Raw genomic sequence first — 25,753 nt, 5'->3', positions numbered from 1 at the left:
AAAACTTTAGATTTAGCAGAGCTGACCCATTTATTTCTTTTGATGGTGAATATCATGCCTCTCAGGTTTCTGTGGGGTTGTTAGATTTAGTTTTCTTAACAAAAAGATGTGTCTCCAAAGAATAGTTTAAAGAGTTTTTGGGCACTAGCTATCTGTAGCTGACTGACATTCTGTACCACAGAGTACCACTTGTTCTTTCTCCAAATTCTCCACAGGGAATGAAGATCCCAATGTGCACCTGCCAAGCTCAGATGTTGGACACTTCACACGTGTCCCATTGCTTTTCATCTTTAGTCCTCAGACACGATACAGTGATTTTCTATCATAGCTTTGACACCTGTATTTTCATTTGTACTCCAGCTAAAAATACTTCATACCTGTCCATTTTGATATTGCTGATCATGGAATTCCTCTTTACTTTATATCATTTTTGGCAAAAGTACATCATTTTATATACCAGAACAGAATTTAGCAATGTTAAAATACTTATGAAAAAGATCTCACTGGTGAGAGAGACTTACTAGATTTGTGGAGTACTTTCCAGATTTGTTACTACAGCAATCAAGTAAAAAACTTCACACTAGTATATACAGGTGCAAGTTTGCTTAAACTACAAAATTGGATTCCAGATAGAGAAACTTTTCTAGTGAATTTCAGAACAATTTGATGGTCAAAATCAACTCATAGATGCTTATTCATACTTTCTATTTTCGAGTCTTTTTATTTATTTATTTATTTATTTTTGGATAGAGTAGAGATCAATTGAGAGGGAAGAAGGCAAGGCAGAATGAGACAGACACCTGCAGACCTGCTTCAACACTCAGGATGCTTTCCCCCTGCAGTGGGGGCCCAGGGACTTGAACCAGAGTCCTTGTGCACTATTATATGTTTGCTTTACCAGATGTGCCATCATCTAGCCTTTTTATTTTCTTTTTTTTTTTTTTACCAGAGCACTGGCTCAGCTCTGGTTTATGGCAGTGTGGGACATTGAACCTGGGACTTGAGAGCCTCACACATGGAAGTCTGTCTGCATAACCATTATGCTATTACCCCCCCCCCACCCTGCTCCTTTATTTTCGGAGTGTTTTTTCACATGACGTTTCTACATGCATAAATTAATGTAGAGCCATGTTTTGTGTTAACATTTAAAGGATTATATAAGTATATGTAAGACTCGGAATGATGAAACTAGAAATAGTTTCTAGAAATATGGAATTTATGTATATGATAGTTTATATCTGTGTCCATAATCTATTTATTTATTTGTTATTATTTTTATTTTTACTTTTACTAGAGCTCTGTTCAGCTCTGGCTGATGGTAGTGCAAGGGATTGAACCTGGAACCTTGGAGCCTCAGGCATGAGAGTCTCCACTTAACCATTATGCTGTCTTCCCCCCCCCCCAACCCCCTTATGTCAATACTTTCCAAGTGTCTGCAACAGTCTGAAAATGTTCAGCAACATTACTGTATCTTCTGTGAATCAATGTTTTTCTCCTCCATATTTCCTTCACCTCCTTACATTTTCTCTCTGAGAGAGTGTTTCCCTCTGACCCCATTTCCAGACATTAAAGGTTGTTTGCTGAATGAAGTGTTCTGTGTCAGAGACATTTCGCGAGACAAGAAGCCTTTTCAGGAACTCCTGTCAGTTCCCTTTTTAAGTTTTGCCATGAGTTTTACCCAGTAATCGTAGAATGTACCAGAATATTTCTGCATCTGTGCAAAATAGACTTCCTCCTGAAAGTATACTCCTACAGTTAGGGAAAGCACCACAACCACAGGAAGCTGGGTTCTGAGAAGGTAAATTTTCCAATTTTACACCTTCTAAGTGTTGCCCCTCTGGGTGTGACTAACCTCAACAGGCACCAGAATTGCAAGAAACATGACATTCTCAGTTCCCATGACTGTCAAAGAGAAGGCTGGGGAAATGGCATAAAGGACTTATGTAGTGCACTCATGACTGAAGCACCATAGGACCCAGTTTCAATCCCTGACAGAATTGAGCAGTTCTCTTGTCAGAAGAAAAACAAATAATCAATAAAATATTAAAACTGTGGAGAGAATATCATCTACCTTACCTCTATGTGGACTTGACGTCTCAAGTAGTCTACCAGAGCTCAGACTAGACTCTTTTCATCTAGTGGCAAGCCCTAACCCACTTAGTAGGACAGTGTAGGCAAGAGCAGGTTGGTTGCAAGCAAGATCATAGCCTGCTGGACTGTGTAAATGGAAAGCACCTCTGAGTCCTTGTTTCCATGGCGATTTACACACAGTAAAGACCTGCTGTTTCATAGAGCATAGAAAGCAGAGGCATTTTGACAATTGCAAACTCTTTCTAGAGGCCTTGGATTCTTTTTTCTAACTAGCAAATGCATAAACATAGCTAGTAGTATATAGTTGGAAAGTATATCACTGACAAAGATCAAGTAATTTCTTTGCATCTCCATTTTAACTATGAGCATAATGTGGTAGATGATAGCCTCACAGATTTATCCACAGATAGTTTTTTTGGTTGCAGCTGTATATTCTTTTTAATTAGGGTGTGTGTGTGTGTGTGAGAGAGAGAGAGAAAGAGAGAGAGAGAGAGAGGAGATATTCTCAGATAAATGTAAAAATCAAGGACTATGATCTAAATGATCTTCCAGTCTTAACACAGATGGAAGTTACTACAGTCTACCCTAAAACTTGTTTAAATTACTTTTAGACATGCATATTTGGGGGTAGATGCTAATTTGGTATTTGAATATGCCCATGATTCTGGTGTTCTGGAAAGTTTGTGATTTTTATTTTTAAGTAGCACTTGATCTTCAGTTAGGAAAAATGTAACATTGTAATCCTGCTTACCATCTTTACTCTTAAAAATGTCTTGTTCATGCTAGCTACTTAGCTACAGTTTACAGCATTCATTACAAAATGATTAACCCTTTCCTCCATGTCTCTGTGGCTCCTCCAGTGAATTGAGTAAGTTTTTCCATTCCACACAGATGTTTTTAAAAGGCATTCATTTTGGGGGCTGGGCGGTTCCACAGTGGGTTACGTGCGCATGGTGTGAAGTTCAAGGACCTGAGTAAAGATCCTGGTTCAAGCCCCTGACTCCCCACCTTCAGGGGGGGTCACTTCACAAGCAGTGAAGCGGGTCTGCAGGTGTCTATCTCTCCCCCATCTCGATGTCTCTCTGTCCTATCCAACAACCGCAGTAACAATAATAATAACACCAAGGGCAACAAAAATGGGGGAAAATGGCCTCCAAGAGCTGTGGATTTGTAGTGCAGGCACCGAGCCCCAACGATAACCCTGGAAGCAAAAAAAAAAAAAAAAAGTTTGCTTAAAAAATGCACCATTAATCACGGGGAAACTAACCTTGCTAAAATAAGGAATGTCTTACTCAGTAAGTAAGAAATGGGTCTTCTGTTTACCCAAGTACAGTGGCTGTATGTTCACACATGTCCATTGGTGCATTTAGTTTTTGGGTTATAGATTTTCAGAAACAGTGAAGGATAATAATAGTCAAATCGTTTTGTAATCAAATTAGTTTTCAATGATTTAGAGAACCTTCAGTATCATTTTGTCTTTACAGGTACTCACTATCATTGGGTTTTGCTAGATAAAAAAAAAATAATTACTAAAGACCTTGTCAGTAATGCAGAATTTTACTGTTGTATAGTTAATACTAGAAGAAGAAACTGGCATACACAAAACTCTAATGGTTTTTGATTTACTGAATTTCATTCGTGGTCGAAACATAGCTCTCATTTCAGGCTATTACCAGGTGGTCCAATTTCTTGTATTATCCTTCTAATCCAACAAACTGTGTTTTACTTAGTAAAACTCCTTCAATTCCTTGGATTCTGGAAACCAGAAAATCACTCTTGGTATTATCATTTGACAAAGACTTAGATCGTGTTTCAGCATGCACCAAGAGAACAATAAGCAATCTCTAGTCTTCATTCAAATCCCATGCTTAAAAATACAGACCTGTTATGGAACTCTATGATACAACACTCATTAAACACTGTATGAAGAATGTCAGTATGTTTTTCTGGAGGATAAGAAGTAAACCTTGGATTGAGTTCGATAGCAAGTTAAAAGTTTGAATGCAGTAGAATTTCCCAGTTCTACTGTAAACCTTGTGTTAATTTTGAAAACTCGCCTGGTCAGCAATACTTAAAAGCTTTACTTCACTTTTCATAGATGAACCTTACTGACAGTACAGAAGTAAAGCCATAGCACAATGCTTGGCGTTAGTCAGTACTCAGTAAGGAGAAGCTGCTGTTCTTACTAGAATTTTATTCAGATATCAACTCTTTGCCCACAAGCATGCTATATAGATATGCCAGACACTGATAATAAAAGTAACTTATGCAAGAATCCCTACCCACCCTCAGTAAGCTTACAGCTAACAGAGAAAAATGGTGCCTGGTGCTTAGAAGAAAGTGAAAACTGAATCCTGTGATAAGTAGATACTGGTTCTGTATTATTTCCTTTAGGAATATTTTTTCTAAATACATTTTCCCAGGGTAACAGCACAAACATTCACACACACACACACACACACACACACACACACACACACACACACACACACACACACACACGTCTCTTTTCCTGTAGCTTCGAGCTAAAAATGTAGCATATAAAAGGGCTTTAGTAAATAAAGTAAGCAAAGACTAAGGAGACACTGAAATTTTTAATCCTGTATGTTGGACCCAGAATGTGATACAGATTTAACTTAAATATTTGAAATAAGAGTAAAGCACCATTCCTGGGGGAAAGTGTTTGTTTATAGCATGAGAGTTATATATGAGGAAAAAGTAATTTAGTGCAGATAATTAGAAACAGGTAAACTTATTCTGAGATGTTAGAGGAAAGTGGGCATATTTGAATGGAGCTGGGGAAAGGCAGTATCATCTATGCAGCCTGAATTTGAACTTAAAAGCAACTTGGAATAGGGAAGAAATATTTAAGCTCAAGTTGGTGCAGCTGAAAATAATACAACATGAGAGAGATTGGACTAGAGGGAACAAATGATCATGTTAGATTTATCTGTATTCATTTCAAAAAAATTTAGAAGAATCAAATAAGTAAATGTTTAAGGAATTAAATTCAGCTTTACTTATAACTCTGAAAATGGTACAAAATCTTTTATTTTATTTTGTACAACACAGAATATAGCATAAAAGGCTAGCCTTATCTTCAGAGATTTTTATCACCAAGTTCACCAATACGAACACTAAATTTTTCATGCCACAAGTTTGACTTAAATGGTTTTCTAAAGAATGTGATCACCAGTTGTTTTCTGCCTATCTGTCCTCCTGGGGGATGTTTCAGGCTAGTTTTCCCAGGGCAAAGACAGGTCCATATTCAGAGCTTAACTCATTATCAACAGTAAGTTAATTTGGAATTGGGAGTCAGCATAAGGAGTCAGCATAGGGAGTCAGCATAATGAGATTTAGTAATAAAAATATTAGTAACTACCCCACTAGGGAAACAGATTGATAAGCTAGGAGTATGGATCTACCTGCCAACGCTCATGTTCGTCGGAGAAGCAATTACAGAAACCAGACCTGTTATCTTCTGCACTGCATAATACCCTGGGTCCATACTCCCAGAGGGATATAGAATAGGTAAGCTATCAGGGGAGGGCTTGGCATATGGAGTTCTGGTGGTCAGAATTGTACCCCTCTTATCTTAGGGTCTTGTCAGTGTTTCTATATTATAAATTAATTTAAAAGTATTAATAACTTGAGTACATAGAACATTTTCATGTTGAAAAGACTCAAAACATCTGGTTTTTTTAAAAACATTTTTATTTATTATTGAATAGGGACAGAGAGAAATTGAGAGGGGAGGGATAGAGAAAGACAGAGAAATGGCTGCAGCCCTGCTTCACCACTTTGAAGCTTTCCCCCTGCTGATGAGGACCATGGGCTTGAACCTGGGTTCTTGTGCACTGTAATTTGAGTGCTTAGTTAGTCAGGTGCACCACCACCGGGCCCCAAAATGTTTTTTTTAAGGTAAAATTAATATTTTTGTAAATACATGGATTATAAGATGTTACTAACAAATACCTGAAACTTTTTATAAGTTTTTGTGTATTTAGATCTAGCTGATTAAACCTATCTCCTTACAGATGTGCCAAGTACTGGTGTAAACAAAGCTAAAGCTTCTGACGCTGTTCACTCCAACTATCTCATCAGGACAGAGGCAGAACAAGTGGCCCTCTACTCACCAGAACAGACATCTCTCCATGAAAGTGAGGGTCTGTCATGTTCTCCGTTAAATGCTACATTTGCTCTTAATGCTTTACTTTGTAAGTGAGCATCAAAAGTATCATGTTTGCTTTTTTGCTGATTGTCATTCTTGCAGGATCACTGGGTAACTCAAGAAGTTCAACACAGATGAATTCTTATTCTGACAGTGGGTACCAAGAAGCAGGGAGTTTCCACAACAGCCAGAACTTAATTAAGGCAGATACTAGAGCACAGCATTCATTCATAGGATCAACTAATAACCATCTGGTGAGGAACTCAAGAGCTGAAGGGCAAACACTGGTTCAGGTGAGTGAAACATATCAAAATCTTGTAAAGAAATACTTTCCTGAGTAAATATTTGTTACAAATACTTCATATTAACAGTAAAAGCAATATGAACAGTTTTGAATTTATAAAGTTGAGAACTCATATTACAGAGTGCTGCTATTAATGAATTCTTAATAAAATCTAGACACAAGAACAATTCTGGAAAAGATAACTTATGAGGGAAGCAGTTCACAGAGAGTATTCCAGAAACAGGTGTAGCCTGGAGCTTTTTTAATTATTATTATTGTTGTTGTTATTGTTATTATTTATTTATTCCCTCTTGTTGCTTTATTGTTGTAATTATTGTTGTCTGTCTTTGTTGTTGAATAGGACAGAGAGAAGTGGAGAGAGGAAGGGAAGACAGAGAGGGGGAGAGAAAGATAGACACCTGCAGACCTATTTCACTGCTTGTGAAGCGACTCCCCTGCAGGTGGGGAGCCGGGGGCTTGAACCGGGATACTTGAGCCGGTCCTTGTGCTTTGCACCACGTGCACTTAAGCCGCTGCGCTACCACCTGACTCCCAGCCTTGAACTTTATGGTTTCCTTATAGTGCTAGATAGAGTCTTGGAAGTGAATGCTATTGGTCCAGTCTAACCTAAGCTTTTCTTTTTCTTCTCTTTTTTGCTTTTATTGATAGAATTGCTCCCCAAACACACATTTCTTTCCTTTTCAATTATAGATTTTCCTACCTATTAAAAATTATTTTACAGAAGCATGTCCATCATACTAAATTAGAACTATCTCATTTAACAGTAAAGACTAGTAAGTATGGGCTGTTGAAAAAGTCTTGGCATATTTTATCAGGTTTTCTATGCAAAACTGCGTCATAGCTTTTCCAATAACCCAATGTGTTATAAATACATCAAGACACCCACTCCTTAGCTTCTTATTAATGCTTTGTATCAATCCAACAGAAGTGGTCAGTGCCATGAGTGCATAGCCAGTGAGGGTGACTGTCAGTATCCAGGTGCTTTCCCTAGCTTTGAGAACGGCCAGATGAGCAGAATTGTAGGCAAGCAGCAGATCTTGCAGAATGTACTGCTAGCTTGAAGCTGGGAGTATACCCAGCCCACAGACCAGACACAGGCCTTGCATGTCCTAATCCTGTCAAGACATCCATGTAGCACTCAAAATTCAGTAAATCTAGCAGCTTTTTAAACCATAGCAACATTAAAATGCTCATTTTTATTCCTATTTATTTTTTAATATTTTATTTATTTATTATTGGATAGAGACAGAAGTTGAGAGAGGGAGAGAAAGATAGAGATAGAGAGCTGCAGCACTGCCTGTGAACGCCCCCCCCACACACACACAGATGGAGCCCCCCCTCGGGGGGTTGCATCTCACACACTATAATGTGTGCACTCAACCAGGTGTGCCAACACCCAGCCCATCAGCCAGTTTTCAGTCACTATATAGTCAGTCACTATTCTTTCCCACTGTCTTCCTAAATCAAGAACAAAAAGTGATCAGAAAATTCATATTTATAATTTTACTGATTTATAGAAGACCAGGCATTTTCATTTCTTATTCTGGTCTTTCCACTGACCAGGCCAGGAACCCAGAAAAGACTGAGCGCTGCTCCAACTGGAATAGAATTTGGTGTTTCCTTGGTTATATCTCTTTAAAAAATCTGTCACTTTAGATAAGAACTTGCACATTAAAGGGGACAGAAAGAAATGGATGCAATCACTAGAAAGCTCACATAAGCTGAAAGAGGCAGCATATTTGGCTTTGGCACCCGTGCAAACAAGCCACCACTTAAGGTTGATTCACAGGGAGAGTATTAGCGCCAGGCCCTACCCAGACATTCACATATTTCTCTTTAAGCAAACTCATTACTTTTGTTAATGTAACCAACACATTAAGAGTGAACAACTAGACAGATATTATCTGTCTAGTTGTTCTGTTCAAGTTGTATTTTAGAATTTTTTGTTATTTTACACAAATGCATTGCTTTTATCAAACTTCTGCTCACTAGGAGATGAGTATGTTGCCCCAGTAGCCTTCACTCTTGGAATACAGTATTTCTATGTATTGTGAAGAATCATAAAGGCAACAGAAAGGGGGTACTGTATATCTTCAAGTCTCTTTACTGATTTTTGGTATTCTAAAGGCAGAAACATGGATATTGAACCATTTTGAGAAAAAAAATAATAGAGAAGCAGAAAATACAGTAAGAGAAAATTGAGACCTAGCTTTAAAGCATAGAGAATTTAGTCTTTGATGCCTAGAATTAAAAGTGAATTCAGCTTCCATGGTAAGCTGTGTGCATTTTGTTAAATTGTCGCTGAACACAAAACCCTGGTAAACCCACTTTCCCCCTTTCATCAGCCTTCAGTAGCCAGTCGGGCTATGAGAAGAGTCAGCTCAGTCCCATCCAGAGCACAGTCTCCTTCCTATGTCATCAGCACAGGCGTGTCTCCATCAAGGGGCTCACTGAGAACTTCTCTGGGTAGTGGATTTGGCTCTCCATCCATGACCGATACCCGACCACTGAACCCCAGCACGTACTCCTCCACCACATTACCTACGCAGCGGGCAGCCTCTCCTTTCTCTGCACAGAGACCCACCTCCCCAACTGCTGTGAAAAGAATTGTTTCAGTCACTTCCCGGCAGACCTCTAACCCCAACGGACCAGCCCCTCAGTACCAAACTGCCACCAGAGTAGGATCCCCACTGACCCTGTCAGATGCACAGACTCGAGTAGCCTCTCCATCCCAAGGCCAGGTGGGGCCATCGTCCCCCAAACGCTCAGGGATGACTGCCGTACCACAGCACCTGGGGCCTTCACAGCAAAGGACTGTTCACGACATGGAGCAGTTTGGGCCGCAGCAGTATGACATTTATGAAAGAATGGTTCCACCTCGGCCGGATAGCCTGACCGGTGAGTACAAGCGACAACTTTACTTAAAAGCCCAGGAAGCCGTCTTCTGTGCAACACGGGTTTAAAGTAAAAAGAGAACAGTATGATAATGCCAGGAAAACTCCTATTTTTAACCACTTTGTACTTCAGACTTAACATGCCCACCACCTAGTTTCAAGCCCAGTCCTTGCTCTACTAGAGAAAGGTCTAGTGCTGTGGTGTCTTTCCCTCTCTCTTGTCTCTTTCTTCCTGAAGAGGGCAGTCTACTGCACCAAATCCCTGTGACCACCAAAAATTAAATATAATAATAATAATAATGAGAAGGAGAAAAAGAAGATTCCTGTTTTGAAGGTGTAGAGTACAGGTCACCCAAGGCTTGGTTTTGGCATTCCAGTGGGCAAAGCACAAAGCTCTGGAGCCACTTAGAGTAAATCAGGAAAGTGCAGTTACCCCCAGTGGTACAGCCACATTTTTCTGGAAAGTCTCTGTTCTTTTCAGAAATTGAAATCACCTTCAGTAATGTTTTAAATTGTATTTTTAAGTAACATGTTCACAGAAGTAAACAAGACTATATGAGAAAATGTGAAATGGCAAAAGAATGTCTCATTTACCCTCCTTCAGTCCCTCTGCCAGCTTATGTTGCTTCCAGAGTGCCTACTCACACACGGAAGTATGTACTTCCATACAGAGGTAAACATCTGGTGTTTCCTTTTATGATGGTGGGGTTCTTCTATACATATATACATGTTCTTCGTGTGTGTGTGATAGTTTCTAATTTTACTTAATTTGTTTTGGATAGAGACAGAAATTGAGAAGAAAAGGAGGGAGGGAGAGAGAGAGACACCTGCAGCGCTTAAACCTGAGTTCTCATACATTATAAGAAGCCAGGAGTGCCACCATTGATCTTTGCTATCTTGCTCTTTTAATTTTTCCTTAATAGATGGCTGTGATCCCACTTAATATATATACACACACACACTTTTTAATTTATTTATTTATTAGCACAAGAGAATCAGAGTGTCACTCTGTGCTGGGCACAGAGCCTGAGGTTCCCATTCTTGCATCTGTCATAACTAAATAACTTCTCTACTAGAGGACATCACATTTCTGGTTGTTAGATATGGCAGTGCAAGGTATAGTACTCTCCATATTTATACATAGATATAGGATAACTGAAATCCATTGCTTGCAGTAGAATTGCTACATCAATAATGTGTACATGCCTAATTAAAATTGTTTTTGCTTTGTTTTGTCTTGCACCAGTAGTAATAGTAATGGTATGTTTAATTCCACCAATAATTATAAGACTGTTTCTGTTTATCTATCGATTGAGTGGTCCCTTATACTGTCGAACGATTTGATCTTTGCGAATATGTTAGGCAAAAAGTGATATCTGTTGTTTTAAATGGATTTTATTGACTTCACTGAAATTCAAGATTTGGTGTTTTACAGATTTTGTGTAACCTAAATTCAGGTGTTTTGCCTATCTTTATAATTCTAAATATTGTCATCCTTTAACCAGTTGGGCCTTTGTAATACACTTCTCAAGTACTTATTTATTCTTTAATTTGTCTTTTAGTATTTCTTACTTAGAGAAATTCTTAATATTTTGTACAGTAAAATTAATGTCTTTTCCTTATGACTTCTGGGATGTTCCAACTGAATAAATTTGCCAGGTGAATTAATAATTAGCTTGACTTAGGACCCAACCAAATGCCATGTGGAAAAGTCACTTCTTCCTTCAGTCATCAGACAAGTGTCTTTGCTTAGATATTTTCTTTTTATTTTATTTTATTTTTATTTATTTATTCCCTTTTGTTGCCCTTGTTGTTTTATTGTTGTAGTTATTATTGTTGTTGTCGTCATTGTTGGATAGGACAGAGAGAAACAGAGAGAGGAGGGGAAAACAGAGAGGGGGAGAGAAAGATAGACACCTGCAGACCTGCTTCACCGCCTGTGAAGCAACTCCCCTGCAGGTGGGGAGCCGGGGTTTGAACCGGGATCCTTATGCCGGTCCTTGTGCTTTGCGCCACCTGCGCTTAACCCGCTGTGCTACAGCCCGACTCCCTGCTTAGATATTTTCTAACTTGCTTCTAAAAAGCATATAGTAATATAAGTTAGGATGCGTTTACCTAATTCTGCCTCCTTAGAAAAACCTTAAGAGATCAACAGCTATGAAGATTTATACATTCCCCTAAGTACAGAGCAGATGTGTAGGAATCTGTGTACTGGGAAGTGACTAGAAGCCAGGAAAGGGATTCGGGTGGTAGCGCAGTGGGTTAAGCACACGTGGCACGAAGCGCAGGGACCAGCATAAGAATCCTGGTTCGAGCCCCAGCTCCCCTCCTGCAGGTGAGTCGCTTCACAGGTGGTGAAGCAGGTCTGCAGGTGTCTATCTTTCTCCGCCTGTCTTCCCCATCTCTCTCCATTTCTCTCTGTCCTATCTAACAACAACAACATCAATAACAACAATGATAACTACAACAACAATAAAAACAAGGCCAACAAAAGGGAAAATAAAGTAAAATTAAAATTAAATAAAATTAAAAAGCCAGGGGAAACCTAAGCAAATAAGTGACTATCTGTCTCTGTGTTCAGCTGAGAGGCCAGTGTCCCAGGTTCTCAAAGCCTACTTCTCGGATGGTCCATCACAAATTGTGTTTCAAGATAAGCACAGTATAACTTAGCTGTTATGGTCCCTTCTTCCCCACACTAGTCTTCTGTTCACCTACTTGCTCCTTATCCTGAATGTGCATCCCACTGTATAAATTCCTATTTTTTATTCTTCAGAAAGTAATGTACTCTTCTCATGTTTGCTATGGTTCTTGACTTCTAAGGATTAATAAATAGTGTGCTATTCTTTTTTTTTTTTTTTAAGTTTTTTTTTTTCCCCCAGGGTTATTGCTGGGCTCGGTGCCTGCATCATGAATCCACCGCTCCTGGAGGCCATTTTTTTCCCCCTTTTGTTGCCCTTGTTGTAGCTTCGTTGTGGTTATTATTATTGCCCTTGTTGATGCAATTCGTTGTTGGATAGGACAGAGAGAAATGGAGAGAGGAGGGGAAGACAGAGAGGAGGAAAGATAGACACCTGCAGACCTGCTTCACCGCCTGTGAAGCGACTCCCCTGCAGGTGGGGAGCCGGGGGCTCGAACCGGGATCCTTACGCCGGTTCCTGCGCTTTGCGCCACATGCGCTTAACCCACTGCGCCACCGCCCGACCCCCAATAGTGTGCTATTCTAAGTGATAAGTCTGAAGCAATATTTTGTTATAGTTTCAGACATTTGGATTTTTGTGATCATAATTTATCTAGTCATGTATAAATTATTTTCTATAACTGGAAAACCTATGTGTAAGTTTTAATTCATAGGGAATATGTCACTGCAATAGATGAACTGGTATGTGCTTGTGAGGGTACAGATACAAACTACTAATTGGGTAGATAATATTGTGGAAGATTGGTATTTTCCATTATTTGAAAGAGGTATGGTTATTAAAAGTTAATCAGTAGAATTACTTCTGGAAATATGCATTTCTAATAACAATTACAAAGCATAATTACCTGTAATCCAGTTACCTTGTGCTTTCTACACATGCTCTTTTTTCTTAATATATGACTTTGTACTCCAGTATATTGACCTGTAACTACAGTCTTTTATAAAAAAAGAACACCATTTTTATATACTTCGCAAGCAACAACTGTGGCCCAGGCCTTGCTGGGACCAGATTAGGGAGCCCACTTCTGCTCCTTGCATCGTTGAATGAGCTGTGACCACAGTCCTTAACAGTCACTGTTCTGCTAGTCACCACGATTCCAGGTGTCAGCAGAGTGTCGCAGCTGACTGTCATTTTTCTTACTTACTATTCTATTTGCCTTAAAATATTGCTTTAGCAAGTGAATGTTTTTTTATTGATTTAATAATGATCAATACAACCGAAGGATAAAGAGTACAATTCCACACAGTTCCCACCACCAGAGTTCCATGTCCCATCCCCTCCATTGGAAGCTTCCCTATTTTTTATCCCTCTGGGAGTATGGACCCAAATTCTTTATGGGGTGCAGAAGGTGGGAGTTCTGGCTTCTGTAATTGCTTCTCCACTGGACATGGGCATTGCCAGGTGGATCCACACCCCCAGCCTGTTTCTCTCTTTCCCTAGTGGGGCAGGGCTCTGGGGAGGTGAGATTCCAGGGCATATTAGTGAGGTTGTCTGTATAGGGAAGTCAGTTTGACGCCATATGCAACTTTGTGACTGAAAAGCATTAAGATGTAAAGCAGAACAAACTGTTTAATAATCAATAATTTAAGGGTAAGAACATGGCAGATGAGATTTGGTGTCTCCAGTTTGGAAAAGCCTAGTAGATCTATTTTAGGTATATTCCAAGGAGCCCATGGCTTTACTGATTTTTGCCGGAGCCCGACAGCTAACATGCAGGTAGACTAACAATACTGTCTGGGGAGATGCTGTCAGAGTTGGAAATAGGACTAGAAAGCTGCATCATGGAAGAGAGTAGCTCCCAAATCTGGGAAAAGTATATGAATGTAAAAAAAAAGTATGTAAACCCCATTAATTTGATCTTGGGCCCAAATCTTTCCTAGGTTGAACATGAGAGCAACAGAGCCAGAGCACCACTCTGGCACGTGTGACTCTTAAGTATCAAGCTTAGGGGTCATTGCTTCTGAGCCCACTGTGCCACATCCCATGCCAAGTTACAAAGTTCAGAGCTTCATAATACAGAATAATCAATTTGCCTTTTTTAAGAATGTAAAATTTTTGGGTTTGAAATCTGTTAAGCATGAATCTGTGTAAATATTAGTTATTAAATATTAGTTATATTAGTGTTAAAATATTTCTTATGATTTACTATTAATGTACTAACTTTGTTTTCTTTACATTTGGAAGAAAAACAAAATCTGACATGGGTTCCTACAAGATCAACTCTCTTAAAAATAGGGTTAACTACAGTGGTAATAAGCTATAAAATACTACTTTGTAATAATGCTATTAATTCATGGATAACACCACATTTCTAGCATGAAAATTCATGTTTTCTTGCATAAGTCATGGGTGGGTTAACTGAGAGTCATATTACAAACTACTTCTTGAACAATGACTGTTGTATGCTTTACATTGGGTTCTAGTTCTCCCCCGCCAAGAGACCTAGGGACCCCGCCAGAGTTCCAGAGTGACAGAGTTGCAGAGTTCGAGAGTAAGAGAGAGTGCTTGCGCCGCCGCCGCCGCAAAGAGACAGCAGAGTTCTGTTTGGTGATTAGTTTGTCTTAGTTTATGAATCGTTGTTCCTGAATAAAGAAATACAGCTTCCCTGCCCAGCCGTTGTCTCTGCGTCTCTGTTACCCTCCCGTGAAGCTAGCCCACCCGGCCGGCAAGAGCCTCCGAATTTTAACAACAAATGACCTTTTAAAATGCACTTTTGCCTTGGTGTTGGAATTTAAAATGGTTCCTGCCTCCATTTTAGTAGAATTGTCTACTTGGTAGTTTCCTGTAGTTCAGGAAAGTAATGAACCTGAGCCATTTATGTACCCATGTTCTCAGTAATGAGAATCAGATCATGATAGTAGAGTAGAGGGAAGTCTTTCCTGGTGAGCATCAGTAAATAGCATTCAGTTAAGGAATGAGTTTACTTTTCTTTAATTTTTTTTTAGTGATTTGGAAAACTATAAAGTAACGTTATCTATGGGGACCAGGGAGGTGAGTTGTCATTAGAACACATCTTACATGTGTGAGGCCCTTGCCTCAGCTTCTGCAACTGTATGAGAGATAAAATGGAATTCTGGGTGTGATGGAATGCTGTGTTGTGTCCTGCCCCACACCCCAACCTCACTCTTCTCTTAAATGAAATCTAAAACTTGGGCTTGTCCGGGGACACAGCAATTGATGCATAGTGTATTTGTATAAGGCCCTGGTTCAGTCTCCATTAGCGTGTGAATATATATCTTTGCTGTCATTTTCATGTGTGTGTGTATGTGTGTATATATATGTATATATATAGAGAGGGGGGAGAGTAAACTAAGTAGGTTTAATGATTAGACTTAGAATTTGGTTTAGCCTTGGTGTGTACTTCTGAGCTCACCCCAGTGTTCTCAGCTTCTTGCTGATGTAATTCTCATGCCTCTAGGTTTGCGGAGTTCCTATGCTAGTCAGCACAGCCAGCTGGGGCAAGACCTCCGTTCAGCTGTGTCTCCTGATTTGCACATCACTCCTATATATGAAGGAAGGACTTATTACAGCCCAATGTACCGCAGCCCGAACCATGGCACTGTGGAGCTCCAAGGATCACAGACGGCTTTATACCGCACGGGCTCAGGTGGGCTTCAGCTCTGTTAGCTGGCTGTCACTTTTACAGGCCTAGGAGTAGAAGCATTTGATTGAGATTGGATTCCTATAAGAATGGAGTCACTCTTGTATCCCAGTTTGTTTTCAGATAAAGGATGTTGACAGCACAGCAATAAACAGTAAAATAGGAGTTCATTCTGTTGCTTACCTGTTTATAGATTATCTATTTTTACCATAGTTCATTAGAATCAATGGGCATTGTGTTAATCACGAAGAAGTGTGTAAGACTATAATTCTCACTCTCCTTAGGTTTAAAGTATAGCAGATATAAAAATGAAAACCTTACATGCTTCACTAAGCGTAATCTTCTTCAATTACATCCACTTTGCCCCATAGGACACAATATCTTCTTTCTTTCTTTCTTTTTTTTTTCCTTTATTTTTATTTGCTGAATACATGCACCCAGAATTTGAGAGGAGTGGGGAGAAGGAAATAGAGAGGGAGAGAGAAACAGAGAAACACCTGCAGCTCTACTTCACCACTCACAAAGCTTTCACCCTGCAGGTGCAGACCAGGGCCTTAAGCTTAGGTCCTGGACATTGTAACATCTGTGCTCAACGAGGTACACCACCACCTGGCCCCTATCATCTTTTTTCTTTTATTATTATTGAGTAATATTCCACTAAGTATATGTCCCATCTTTCGAAAGGCATTTTACTTATTTCCAAGACTTTACTATGGTGAATATCTTTGAGTAAATGCCTAGCGATGGAATTACTGGATCATAAGGTGTTTCCATTTGTTTTAAGGATTCTACAGACTGTTTTTTATAGTGGCTGTACCAGTTAGCACTCCCCCCAGCAGTACAGTAGAGTTCCTCTCTTTCCACATGCTCTCCAACACTGATCTTCTCTTGTTTTATTGATGGTGTCCATTCTCACAGGCGTGAGGTGGGATCTCAGTGTGGTTTAATTTGCATTTCTGTGGTGATGAGTGAATTGGAGCATTTCCTTATATGTCTGTAGGCCAAGTGTATCTCTTCTTTAGAGAACTGCCTATTCATATCTTCAAACCCACTTTTTAATTGAGTTTTTTTTTCTTTTTGTTGAGCTTCAGGAGTTCTTTGTAGATATTTGATATCAACCACTTGTCTGAAGTATAGTGAGCAAATCTCTTTTCCCATTTTCTGGGTTTCCTCTTTATCCTTATGGAATTTTCTTGTGATGTGTACAAGCTTTCACTTTGATACAGTACTATTCGTTCATTCTTACATTTACTTAACTTCTAGTAGGTGTTGGAAATCTACAAAGGACATCCAGCCAACGAAGTACCCTTACATACCAAAGAAATAATTACGCTCTGAACACCACAGCTACCTACGCAGAGCCCTACAGGCCGATACAGTACCGAGTGCAAGAGTGCAACTACAACAGACTTCAGCATGAAGCACCAGTTGACGATGGCACCACCAGATCACCATCAATAGACAGCATTCAGAAAGACCCCAGGTACTGGCCATACATGTGGAGGAAGACAGTGTCACAGGGGTGATGCTACTTCATTGCGGGGCTATGTTTGTTCCATCAGTAATTTCTTAACTCTGCCATTTCCGGTTGTATTCTTGACATATAGGACATTGAGGTTAACTTCATTTTAAAGAAAGATTTTCTCCCTTAGTGCTTTAATACAAAATCTAAAAAGCACAGCACTATTTTAATACTAGCTGTATTCATCCCTGAGATGCTTTTACCAAGGTAGCCTAGGGTAGCCTTAGTCTGAATTCACAAAAGTTTTTTTAAAAGACCATTTCACCTAATTTGCTTTTATCTTAACTGAATTCTTAGATAAGGACTTCAAGAAATTTATATGCTTGTTCTAAACTGGAAAAGACCAGTGTTGTATTTTATTGCTATTATTATCAAGGTAAATGCTGTGTAGTCCTTTCCTAAACTAGGTTTTTCTGCCATTTGTCAGAAGATAGTTAACAAGAAATTCTCGAATCCTATAAGCAAGATTATCTGGCATGGACTAGATGTTTCCTCCATTTGACTCTGTTCAGCCAGGTAGAAAGCTGTTTTTTATTAACAAATGTGTCACTTAGTACTTGATTGGCTTTAAAAAAGTGAGTCCCATCTTAGCAAGAACTGTTTAAAATATTCAGGGAATAAATATATTTAGAAACAAAAAGAACTTTAATTTCTGAAAGAGTGACATTATTGCTAAATTTTTAACAAATTCAGTGTTATTTTAAGGCATGTTTTAGTGATTTTTTTTCATTTACTCTTCACCCACAAATAGCTCTTTCATTGGAAAATTGTTCAAATTATCAATTCATATCTAGCAGCCTGCCAGTTTATCTTAGGGAATATGAGTCCAGAGCTTGAGCTTTCATTATTAAGAAAACAGCTAGAGGTTTTAGAATGAGAGACTCACTGCTTCACTAGAACCATTCCAGTACTCACTTGTCTTCTGAGATTCTTTTAGATTTCTGCATGTCTTCAGCTCTTTTGTTCCTTGTTGCTACTGTTTGATCACTGTAAGGATTATTAAGTCATTTGTCTAATAATACCTCTAGTATGATTAAGTCAAAAATACTTTGTATTATTCCCCTTTTTTAAAAAGACAAGGGCACCATAGTAAATGGAGAAATTCCCAGCAGAGCTTTGTATCACAAGTATTCTTTTATGCCTTTACTCAGCTAAACCTGCAGAGATGTGAAAAGCTGCTAAGAAAGAAAAGAAAAAAAAGCTGCTAGAAAGGTGCTGAAGGCAGATTGGCGCTTTGAGTTAGTGTGTTCCTGCCTGAAGGCTTCAGTTCTGACCTCTACTATAGGGCTGTTACTGTGAACAAGAGCTACATGTGTGACAACACACTTCAGCTATTCGTAATGTGGTGATATATAGTCTAATGTGTAAAATTGTTACGGCTGACTTTGATATGTGGAACTTTAGTGATAATACTTTTTTTTTTTTGGACTCCAGGGTTATCACAGGGGTTTGATGTCAGCACTACAAACTCACTGCTCTTATGAATGATTTTTTTCCCCATTTTTTATAGGATAGGACAGAGAGAAACTGAGAGAGGAGCAGGAGATAAAGAGGGAGAGAGAAAGATAGACACCTGCACACCTGCTTCACTGCTTGTGAAGCAATCTACCTGCAGGTGGGGAGCGAGCTCGAACCTGGATCCTTGTGTGGATCTTGAGCTTCATACTATGTGCACTTCAGGCAGCTCTGTGGCCTCTGTTTCCTTCAGCTTACGGGTCAGGTGTGAGCCTTTCTGAAGCCATCTTGTTCCCATACAGGGAGTTTGCCTGGCGTGATCCTGAGCTGCCTGAAGTCATTCACATGCTGCAGCACCAGTTCCCATCGGTCCAGGCAAATGCTGCCGCCTACCTGCAGCACCTGTGCTTTGGGGACAACAAAGTGAAGATGGAGGTACAGCCCATTGTCCTGGATGCGCTGGGAAGGATGGCCTTTCACTTGAGCAGCTGCTTGTTTGCATGCCTGAGAACTTACCAGTTGCATTCAGAGGCCTCTTGAAAGGAGCCTTTTAATACCAGATGTGTTCTACTTCTTAATCATGGATTTCATTTTTCCCCAGGAAGAACCAGGATGCATATATTTCTTGAACTCCTTTGCATTTTAAATCATACTTGCTTACTATCTTACTTAAAAGCACAAGTCCAAAATCAACCTACACTTTTAAAATCTATTAGATAAAAAGTACAGTATGTATAAGCAACTAGTGAGCTCATAGGAGATCCAAATCAAGATTGCTGCCAACACACACTCACATAAACGTACAGAGGTATTACAGCCATTACTAATACTGAACATAGTTGCATATTTTATCTCAGTCTTTTTTTGTTTTGGCATTTATAGAAACAGAGAATCCTTAGTTATTGGCTAATGTTCTATAACATACAAATCATTTCAACATTTTAGGCAATTTCTCCCTGCAATGTTATTTAGAACTTAAATGTTTTTCATTAGTTTATTGTGCAAAATATACCAGCTACAGAACTAAGGATGAATGCAGTAAATACAGCCCAGGGATATTCATGGACTGCACTAATGAATGACAAATGAGAAGAATGTGTACATATCCTAAACAGACAGTCTTAGAAACCAGATCACTTAAGTCAAACTCTTTTTCTGTGTCATCACCAAGCCAGAGCATATTTCTGTGTGTTTGTGCCTTTGTTCACTGAGCCTGGGAGTCAGTACACCTGATGGTATTTCCAAGGGAGACACCAAGCCCCTGTTCCCTGCACATGACTAAGTTGCCTGGGTCACCTTTGATTAAACCTGCAGCTAGAAAGAGGCCTTCCCTGTGGGAGTCTTCTTCAGATTTATGAAAGAAGTGTTCTCTGAGTAAAGGCTAGCCATTTATTTATTTATTTGTTTACTTACTTACTTACTTATTTTTCAACTCAGTTGCACTTGTGCAATGAAGATGATATTCAGTTAGTCTTTTTTCTCATATGCCCATCAGATCTTACAGAAGTGTTGCATTTTTAAGAAAGAGATCTAAATTTTTCTTTTGAAAGATTTGAAGACATCAGAATTTTTTGTTTCATTTTTATTTATTTTTATTGCCACCAGGTTATCACTGGGGCTTGGTGCCAGCATTGTACATCTATTCTCTTGTGCTTCTGGCAGCCATTTCTCTCTGTCTTTCTCTCTCACTCTTTCTATTTTATTAGATAGGACAGAGAGAAGTTGAGTGGGGAAGAGAAAGATGGACATCTCTAGACCTGCTCTACTTCTCATGAAGCTTCCCCCTGCAGGTGGGGAGTAGGGGTTTGAACCTGGCTCTTTGTGCATGGTAACGTGTGCGCCCAACTGGGTGCCTAAGACTAATCTTTCCAAACAGACTTTTATTTTGTTGCTGGCTAATCAGATGTCACTCAGGCTTGGTACCAAATGTTTTTTATTCTAGGTATGTAGGCTAGGGGGAATCAAGCATCTAGTTGACCTCTTGGACCACAGAGTTTTGGAAGTTCAGAAGAATGCTTGTGGTGCCCTCCGAAACCTCGTTTTTGGCAAATCTACAGATGAAAATAAAATAGCGATGAAGAATGTTGATGGAATACCTGCCTTGTTACGACTATTGAGGAAATCCATTGATGCAGAAGTAAGGGAACTTGTCACAGGTGGGTACAGAGTATGGTCTTGTCCTACTGGAAGTGCTGAATGAACCTAGGCTAAGGCTATAGATGGAGAGAGATGGATATCTTGGGCTCTGCTGTGCAAACCCTGATTTAGTCTAAAGATCCAGGAGACATGGACAGGCCTATAGGATCATCTGTCATTGATGTATACACCTCAGTTAGCACATGTCTTGTTTATGGTGGACTAAGTAGATCCTTTTTACTATGCATCTCATCTTAAGTATACTTTCTTTAAATGAAAATTAGACACTCAGTGGCTTTGCTACCTCCCATTTTAGTTCAGTCATTGTTTTCCCTGGTAACATTGGTGTAAATGAGTGTGACTCAGTTTCTTTTTCATTATTCTAACTTGGGAGGAATGCCACTGAGTTGGTGAATATCAGTGAAAGGTTTCAAGTACTAGGATTCAGAAGAGACAGCATTGATAGCACATGATAGCAAATGTTCTCTGTTTGGAAAACCGAGTTGTTAGTTTGCAGCACAAATAAGGGTGGTACTTCTAGGCTTTTACAGAAACTTAACCCAGCATGGGATGCAGAGCCTATACTGCCAGTGGAAGGAGGACACACAGAAAACTGTCCCAGTTCAAGGAACTTGTGTCTTGTGTACAGTGAGTGAGAATGTTATATACTAGTTGTGTCCTGTCCAGTTATATACTAGTTATATACTAGTTGTGTCCTGTCCAGTTTGTGCTTTTAAATGTACCCTTTTAGCAGACTGCTGGGTAGTGGTTTGATCTGAGGGAAATAGTCCTGGTGTCTGAGGGACATAAAGCCAGAGATAACAGCTGGAACTATGTTAGTGATAGCAATGAGATAGTGACAGATGGTGGGCTGGAGGGACAGTTAAGAGGAATGTTCATGGTTAGGTCATGATGACCCTTTATAACTGAGAAGAGAACAACAACCCAGTACTTCATTAGTTCAAAAATAGTTATTCAGTAAGTGGCAGCAAGTATACTCAGTAAAATAGCGTAGAGGGTTAAAGCGTGTTGGGTTATTGGTGGTAGCATAGAAAAACTTGTAGAAGTTTTGCAGAATAAACCCAATGTAGTCTTTAAATGCAGAAGTTGAGATTATCGATTGTTCTATATTTACACATGGGATAAAATAAAAATTGGGGGCCAGCAAAATCAATCACCTGGGAGGCTACCCGAAAAAGGAAACCCAAGTAGTTAGAAGAGAAAAAGGCCTAAATTGTTGTATCAGAATTATAAAGGTAGACTTAAGGTAGCAGTTTCCCGTTGAAAGAGTGAGGCCATAGAGAAAGTGGGATTGGATAATATACACCGTTTGTTTCTTTGGAACTAGAGAAACCCGACACAAATATGACAAAATGTTAGTATTATTTAAAGCTAACTGGTAGGTTCCAGAGTATTGGTCTTATATTGGTCTTACTTCTGCTTGATATATTTAAATTTTTAACAGTATATTTTTCAAAATTATTTCCGTTCTAACTAGCTAATGCTATGAAATCAGAACTGAAGTTTCTGTCAGAAGTCAGTTACACCTGGGAATGCAGCAAGTCACTGTGACTCTAGCAGCCTTCTCACTAGACTTGATGTCCACAGTACAGTGACTTGTACTTCAGATATGGAGTACAAGCTAGTAAACTGAGGAGAGCTTTATGAGCAACTGTAAACTCTGAATGAATTGCCTGCCCATGTATTTTCATTATTAATGCTTTAACACTTTAAGACACATATTTCTTTCTCAATATGTATTTCCTCACTCTAAAATGCTTTTGAAGAAGCTCACCCTCTCACACTAAAAAATAAGATATTTATTCACTAGCCAATGTGTTTGTATATGTGTATAAGATGTAAATTAGGGGTCAAGCATTGGCACACCTCACCTGGTAGAGAGCACATATTGCCAAGCCCAAGGACACAGGTTCAAGCCCCCACTCCTCACCTTCAGGATAGAAGCTTCACAAGCAGTGAAACAGGTGTGCAGGTGTCTGTCTCTCTCCCTCTATCTACTTACAGGAGCAGTGGATTCATAGTGGCAGCGCCAAGCCCAGCTATAATAACTGGTGGCAATAAAAAAAATAATAACACTAGAAAAATGTGAATTAGAACACATTTCAGAAAATTATGAAAAATTAGTATGCAGTCCCTGGAGACAGTGCTTCATTAGAACTCTGGATTTTCAGGGATAAGGCTCAGAAGTCCCCAGTTTAATCCCACGACACTGCCATAAACCAAAGCTAAGCAGTACTTTAGTGTGTCTCTCTCCTTCCCTCTCTCTTACTCTCATAAAAATAATGATTTTTCTGAATACAGATAATATCCCTTTTAGAATTCTACACACCCATTGTGACTATGCCCCAAGACTTAATCTCTGCTTGGTTTGTTTGTTTGTTTGTTTTTAAATAAAAAGAAAACACTGACAGAAATCATAGGATAAGGGGGTTGGGAGGCAGAAAGGAAGTATTTGCAGTGTGTTTTCTTTCATTATTTGGCGTTCTTTTCCATAACATTGAACTTACTGTTTAATCTAGAGATCTTTTCCCCTGTGAAGCCAACAAGATTGACCAGTGACATGCGTAAGCTCCCCCCATCCCTGGTAACTTAGAGATAACCTAGTTGCTGATTACACACTGGAGTTACAACCTTTGGATAACCAAGATATTGGAGACACAACTTCTACTCCGATCTGCTTCTCTTTTGAGTAACTGAATAGTTTTATCATGACTTAGCCCTTATACCCTGAATGTACACTCTTTCTCTTCTTCTGTCATGATTTCTCAGAGGAAGAAGAACTCTGAGATAGAGATTTGTTTCTGAGGCTTTTCTGAGCTGCACTCAAAGAATTTTCAGATTTAGTGGTTAGACAAGAAGGAAAGTATAAGACAATTTGGCAGTTTCATCTGAGAGTCAGTCAGATTTCTTCGTGGTAGAGCCAGACTTCATGACTAAGGATTCTGTGCACTGATTCACCTGGTGTGTACTCAGGATGTGAGTGCTGACTTAGGCACTCCCTTCATTTCTGTGTGGTGCCAGCACTGGATGCTGAGAGCTCAAGTATTTTAAAGCATGAGCCTTGGTTTTGACAGGAACATATGTGCTATTTCCCCAGTTGAGTGCACCACTTCCAGAGTAAAACTAGCAGCAACACCTGACATTTCTTGTTTAGAATCAGCTGCCAATAGCTTTTAGACTTTAAGAAATGCTGTTTTATATTTGCCATGTGTTAGAACATGGGAAATTAAGAAGTGGTTAATAACTGTGTACTCTGGCCTTTAACAACTGACTGACATCTAGTTCTGGTTACTTGTAATTTTCTCTTTAAACATTCTTTCTTTTCAGCTCACCTGTTAGCTAACACCTACTAAGACATTAGACCACAAAACTTCAGAAGTGAGTTTCCAATCTCAAAAGGCTAAATGTCAGTTCATCTCAGGCTAGTGTGTTAACATTATTCAGCTAATGCAAAACTACCAGGTCATAATACAAATCAAGCTTAGTTGGTGTGCAGTATCAAGAGATCCTTGATTTCTTTTCTTACCTCATCTGAAGTCAAATTCTTTTTATTTTTTTATTTTTTATTTATAAAAAGGAAACATTGACAAAACCATAGGATAAGAGGAGTGCAACTCCACACAATTTCCATCACCAGATCTCTATATCCCATCCCCTCCCCTGATAGCTTTCCTATTCTTTAACCCTCTGGGAGTATGGACCCAAGGTCATTGTGGGATGTAGAAGGTGGAAGGTCCAGCTTCTGTAATTGCTTCCCCGCTGAACATGGGCATTGACAGGTTGATCCATACTCCCAGCCTGCCTCTCTCTTTCCCTAGTAGGGTAGGTCTCTGGGGAAGCGGAGCTCCAGGACACATTGGTGGGGTTGTCTGTACAGGCAAGTCTGGTTGGCGTCATGCTAGCATCTGGAACCTGGAGCTTGAAAAGAGAGTTAACATACAAAGCCAAACAAATTGTTGACCAATCATGGACCTAAAGGCTGGAGTAGTGCAGATGAAGAGTTGGGGGGGGGGGGGGGGGTCCTCTGTTTTGTAGATAGCTGGTAGGCATATTTTAGTTATATTCCAAAGAGCCTGTGACTATACTAGTTTTTTGTTTGTTTGTTTTGCCTGAAATCTGATATGCAGGTGGATCCTAATTATTGTCTGCGGAGATGATGTCATGGTTGGCAGAAGGACCAGAAAGTTGGATCAGGGTAGTAGCTCCCAAATATGGGAAAGATGTATATATATATTGCTGAGTGTAAACCCCATCAATTTGATCTGATCTGGGGTCCATATTCAGCTTAGGAGCCTATGTGACCTCTGCATCCCTGTAGATCTGAGCTCACATTCTGTGATCATAAGTAGGAACATTCCAAGCTGCGCCAATATCAGGACCCATCTTCCTCATGTGTAACATAGAGTATATAGTCCAGGAAGGGAATATGTCTCATTTCATGATCTCCAGAGTATCTGGAATCCATTACATGATATGCAGTGAATTAGTAGTAAGTTAATGGCAGCACACTAAGAAGTGTAGAGGGGCAGACTTGATGTTGTGTAGACATCAGGACTATAGAAAGAATGGGACTTCATGGATGTGGACTCAGCCTTTAGTCTGTTACATGCCATTTCCAGATGAAAGAGCTTATAAATAGTGTCCCCTTGGCATAGTTAATACGCCCTCAAATGGTCACTTACTTTCAGGGTCAGAGAAGAACTAATTTGTTGCTTTCAGCTCTCATTTGGGCCATGAGAGCAATCAGACTCTTGGTGGGTTTTCATCTGTATCCCCTCCTAGTCTTCAGCTCACATTAGTAGGGTCCACTTTATAAAACTGGAGCAGCAGAAACACACTCTCTGATTGACTGAGCATTT

At 39.5% G+C, this 25,753-nt stretch overlaps 1 protein-coding gene across 19 annotated transcripts in view; it reads left to right on the top strand.

The window, feature by feature from the left end:
- PKP4 (plakophilin 4) overlaps positions 1-25,753 on the top strand; it is a 198,687-nt gene that overhangs the window by 133,653 nt on the left and 39,281 nt on the right. For 11 of the 19 annotated variants that reach the window (XR_009545963.1, XR_009545965.1, XR_009545964.1 and 8 more), the window contains 7 exons: positions 6,129-6,257; positions 6,365-6,555; positions 8,912-9,464; positions 15,578-15,766; positions 17,024-17,243; positions 19,040-19,172; positions 20,680-20,893. Coding sequence is in view for 16 of the 19 variants with exons in the window: in XM_060177887.1 (XP_060033870.1) it covers positions 6,129-6,257; positions 6,365-6,555; positions 8,912-9,464; positions 15,578-15,766; positions 17,024-17,243; positions 19,040-19,172; positions 20,680-20,893 (1,629 nt within the window). In the remaining 3 variants the exon portion in view is untranslated. The remainder of the gene's footprint in view (positions 1-6,128; positions 6,258-6,364; positions 6,556-8,911; positions 9,465-15,577; positions 15,767-17,023; positions 17,244-19,039; positions 19,173-20,679; positions 20,894-25,753) is intronic. The other 8 variants (XM_060177881.1, XM_060177884.1, XM_016188640.2 and 5 more) reach the window with 4 other exon arrangements.

The sequence above is a fragment of the Erinaceus europaeus genome, chromosome 18, assembly GCF_950295315.1.
Source record: "Erinaceus europaeus chromosome 18, mEriEur2.1, whole genome shotgun sequence".
Lineage (NCBI taxonomy): Eukaryota > Metazoa > Chordata > Mammalia > Eulipotyphla > Erinaceidae > Erinaceus > Erinaceus europaeus.
This window is presented reverse-complemented; position numbering and strand designations above follow the sequence as displayed.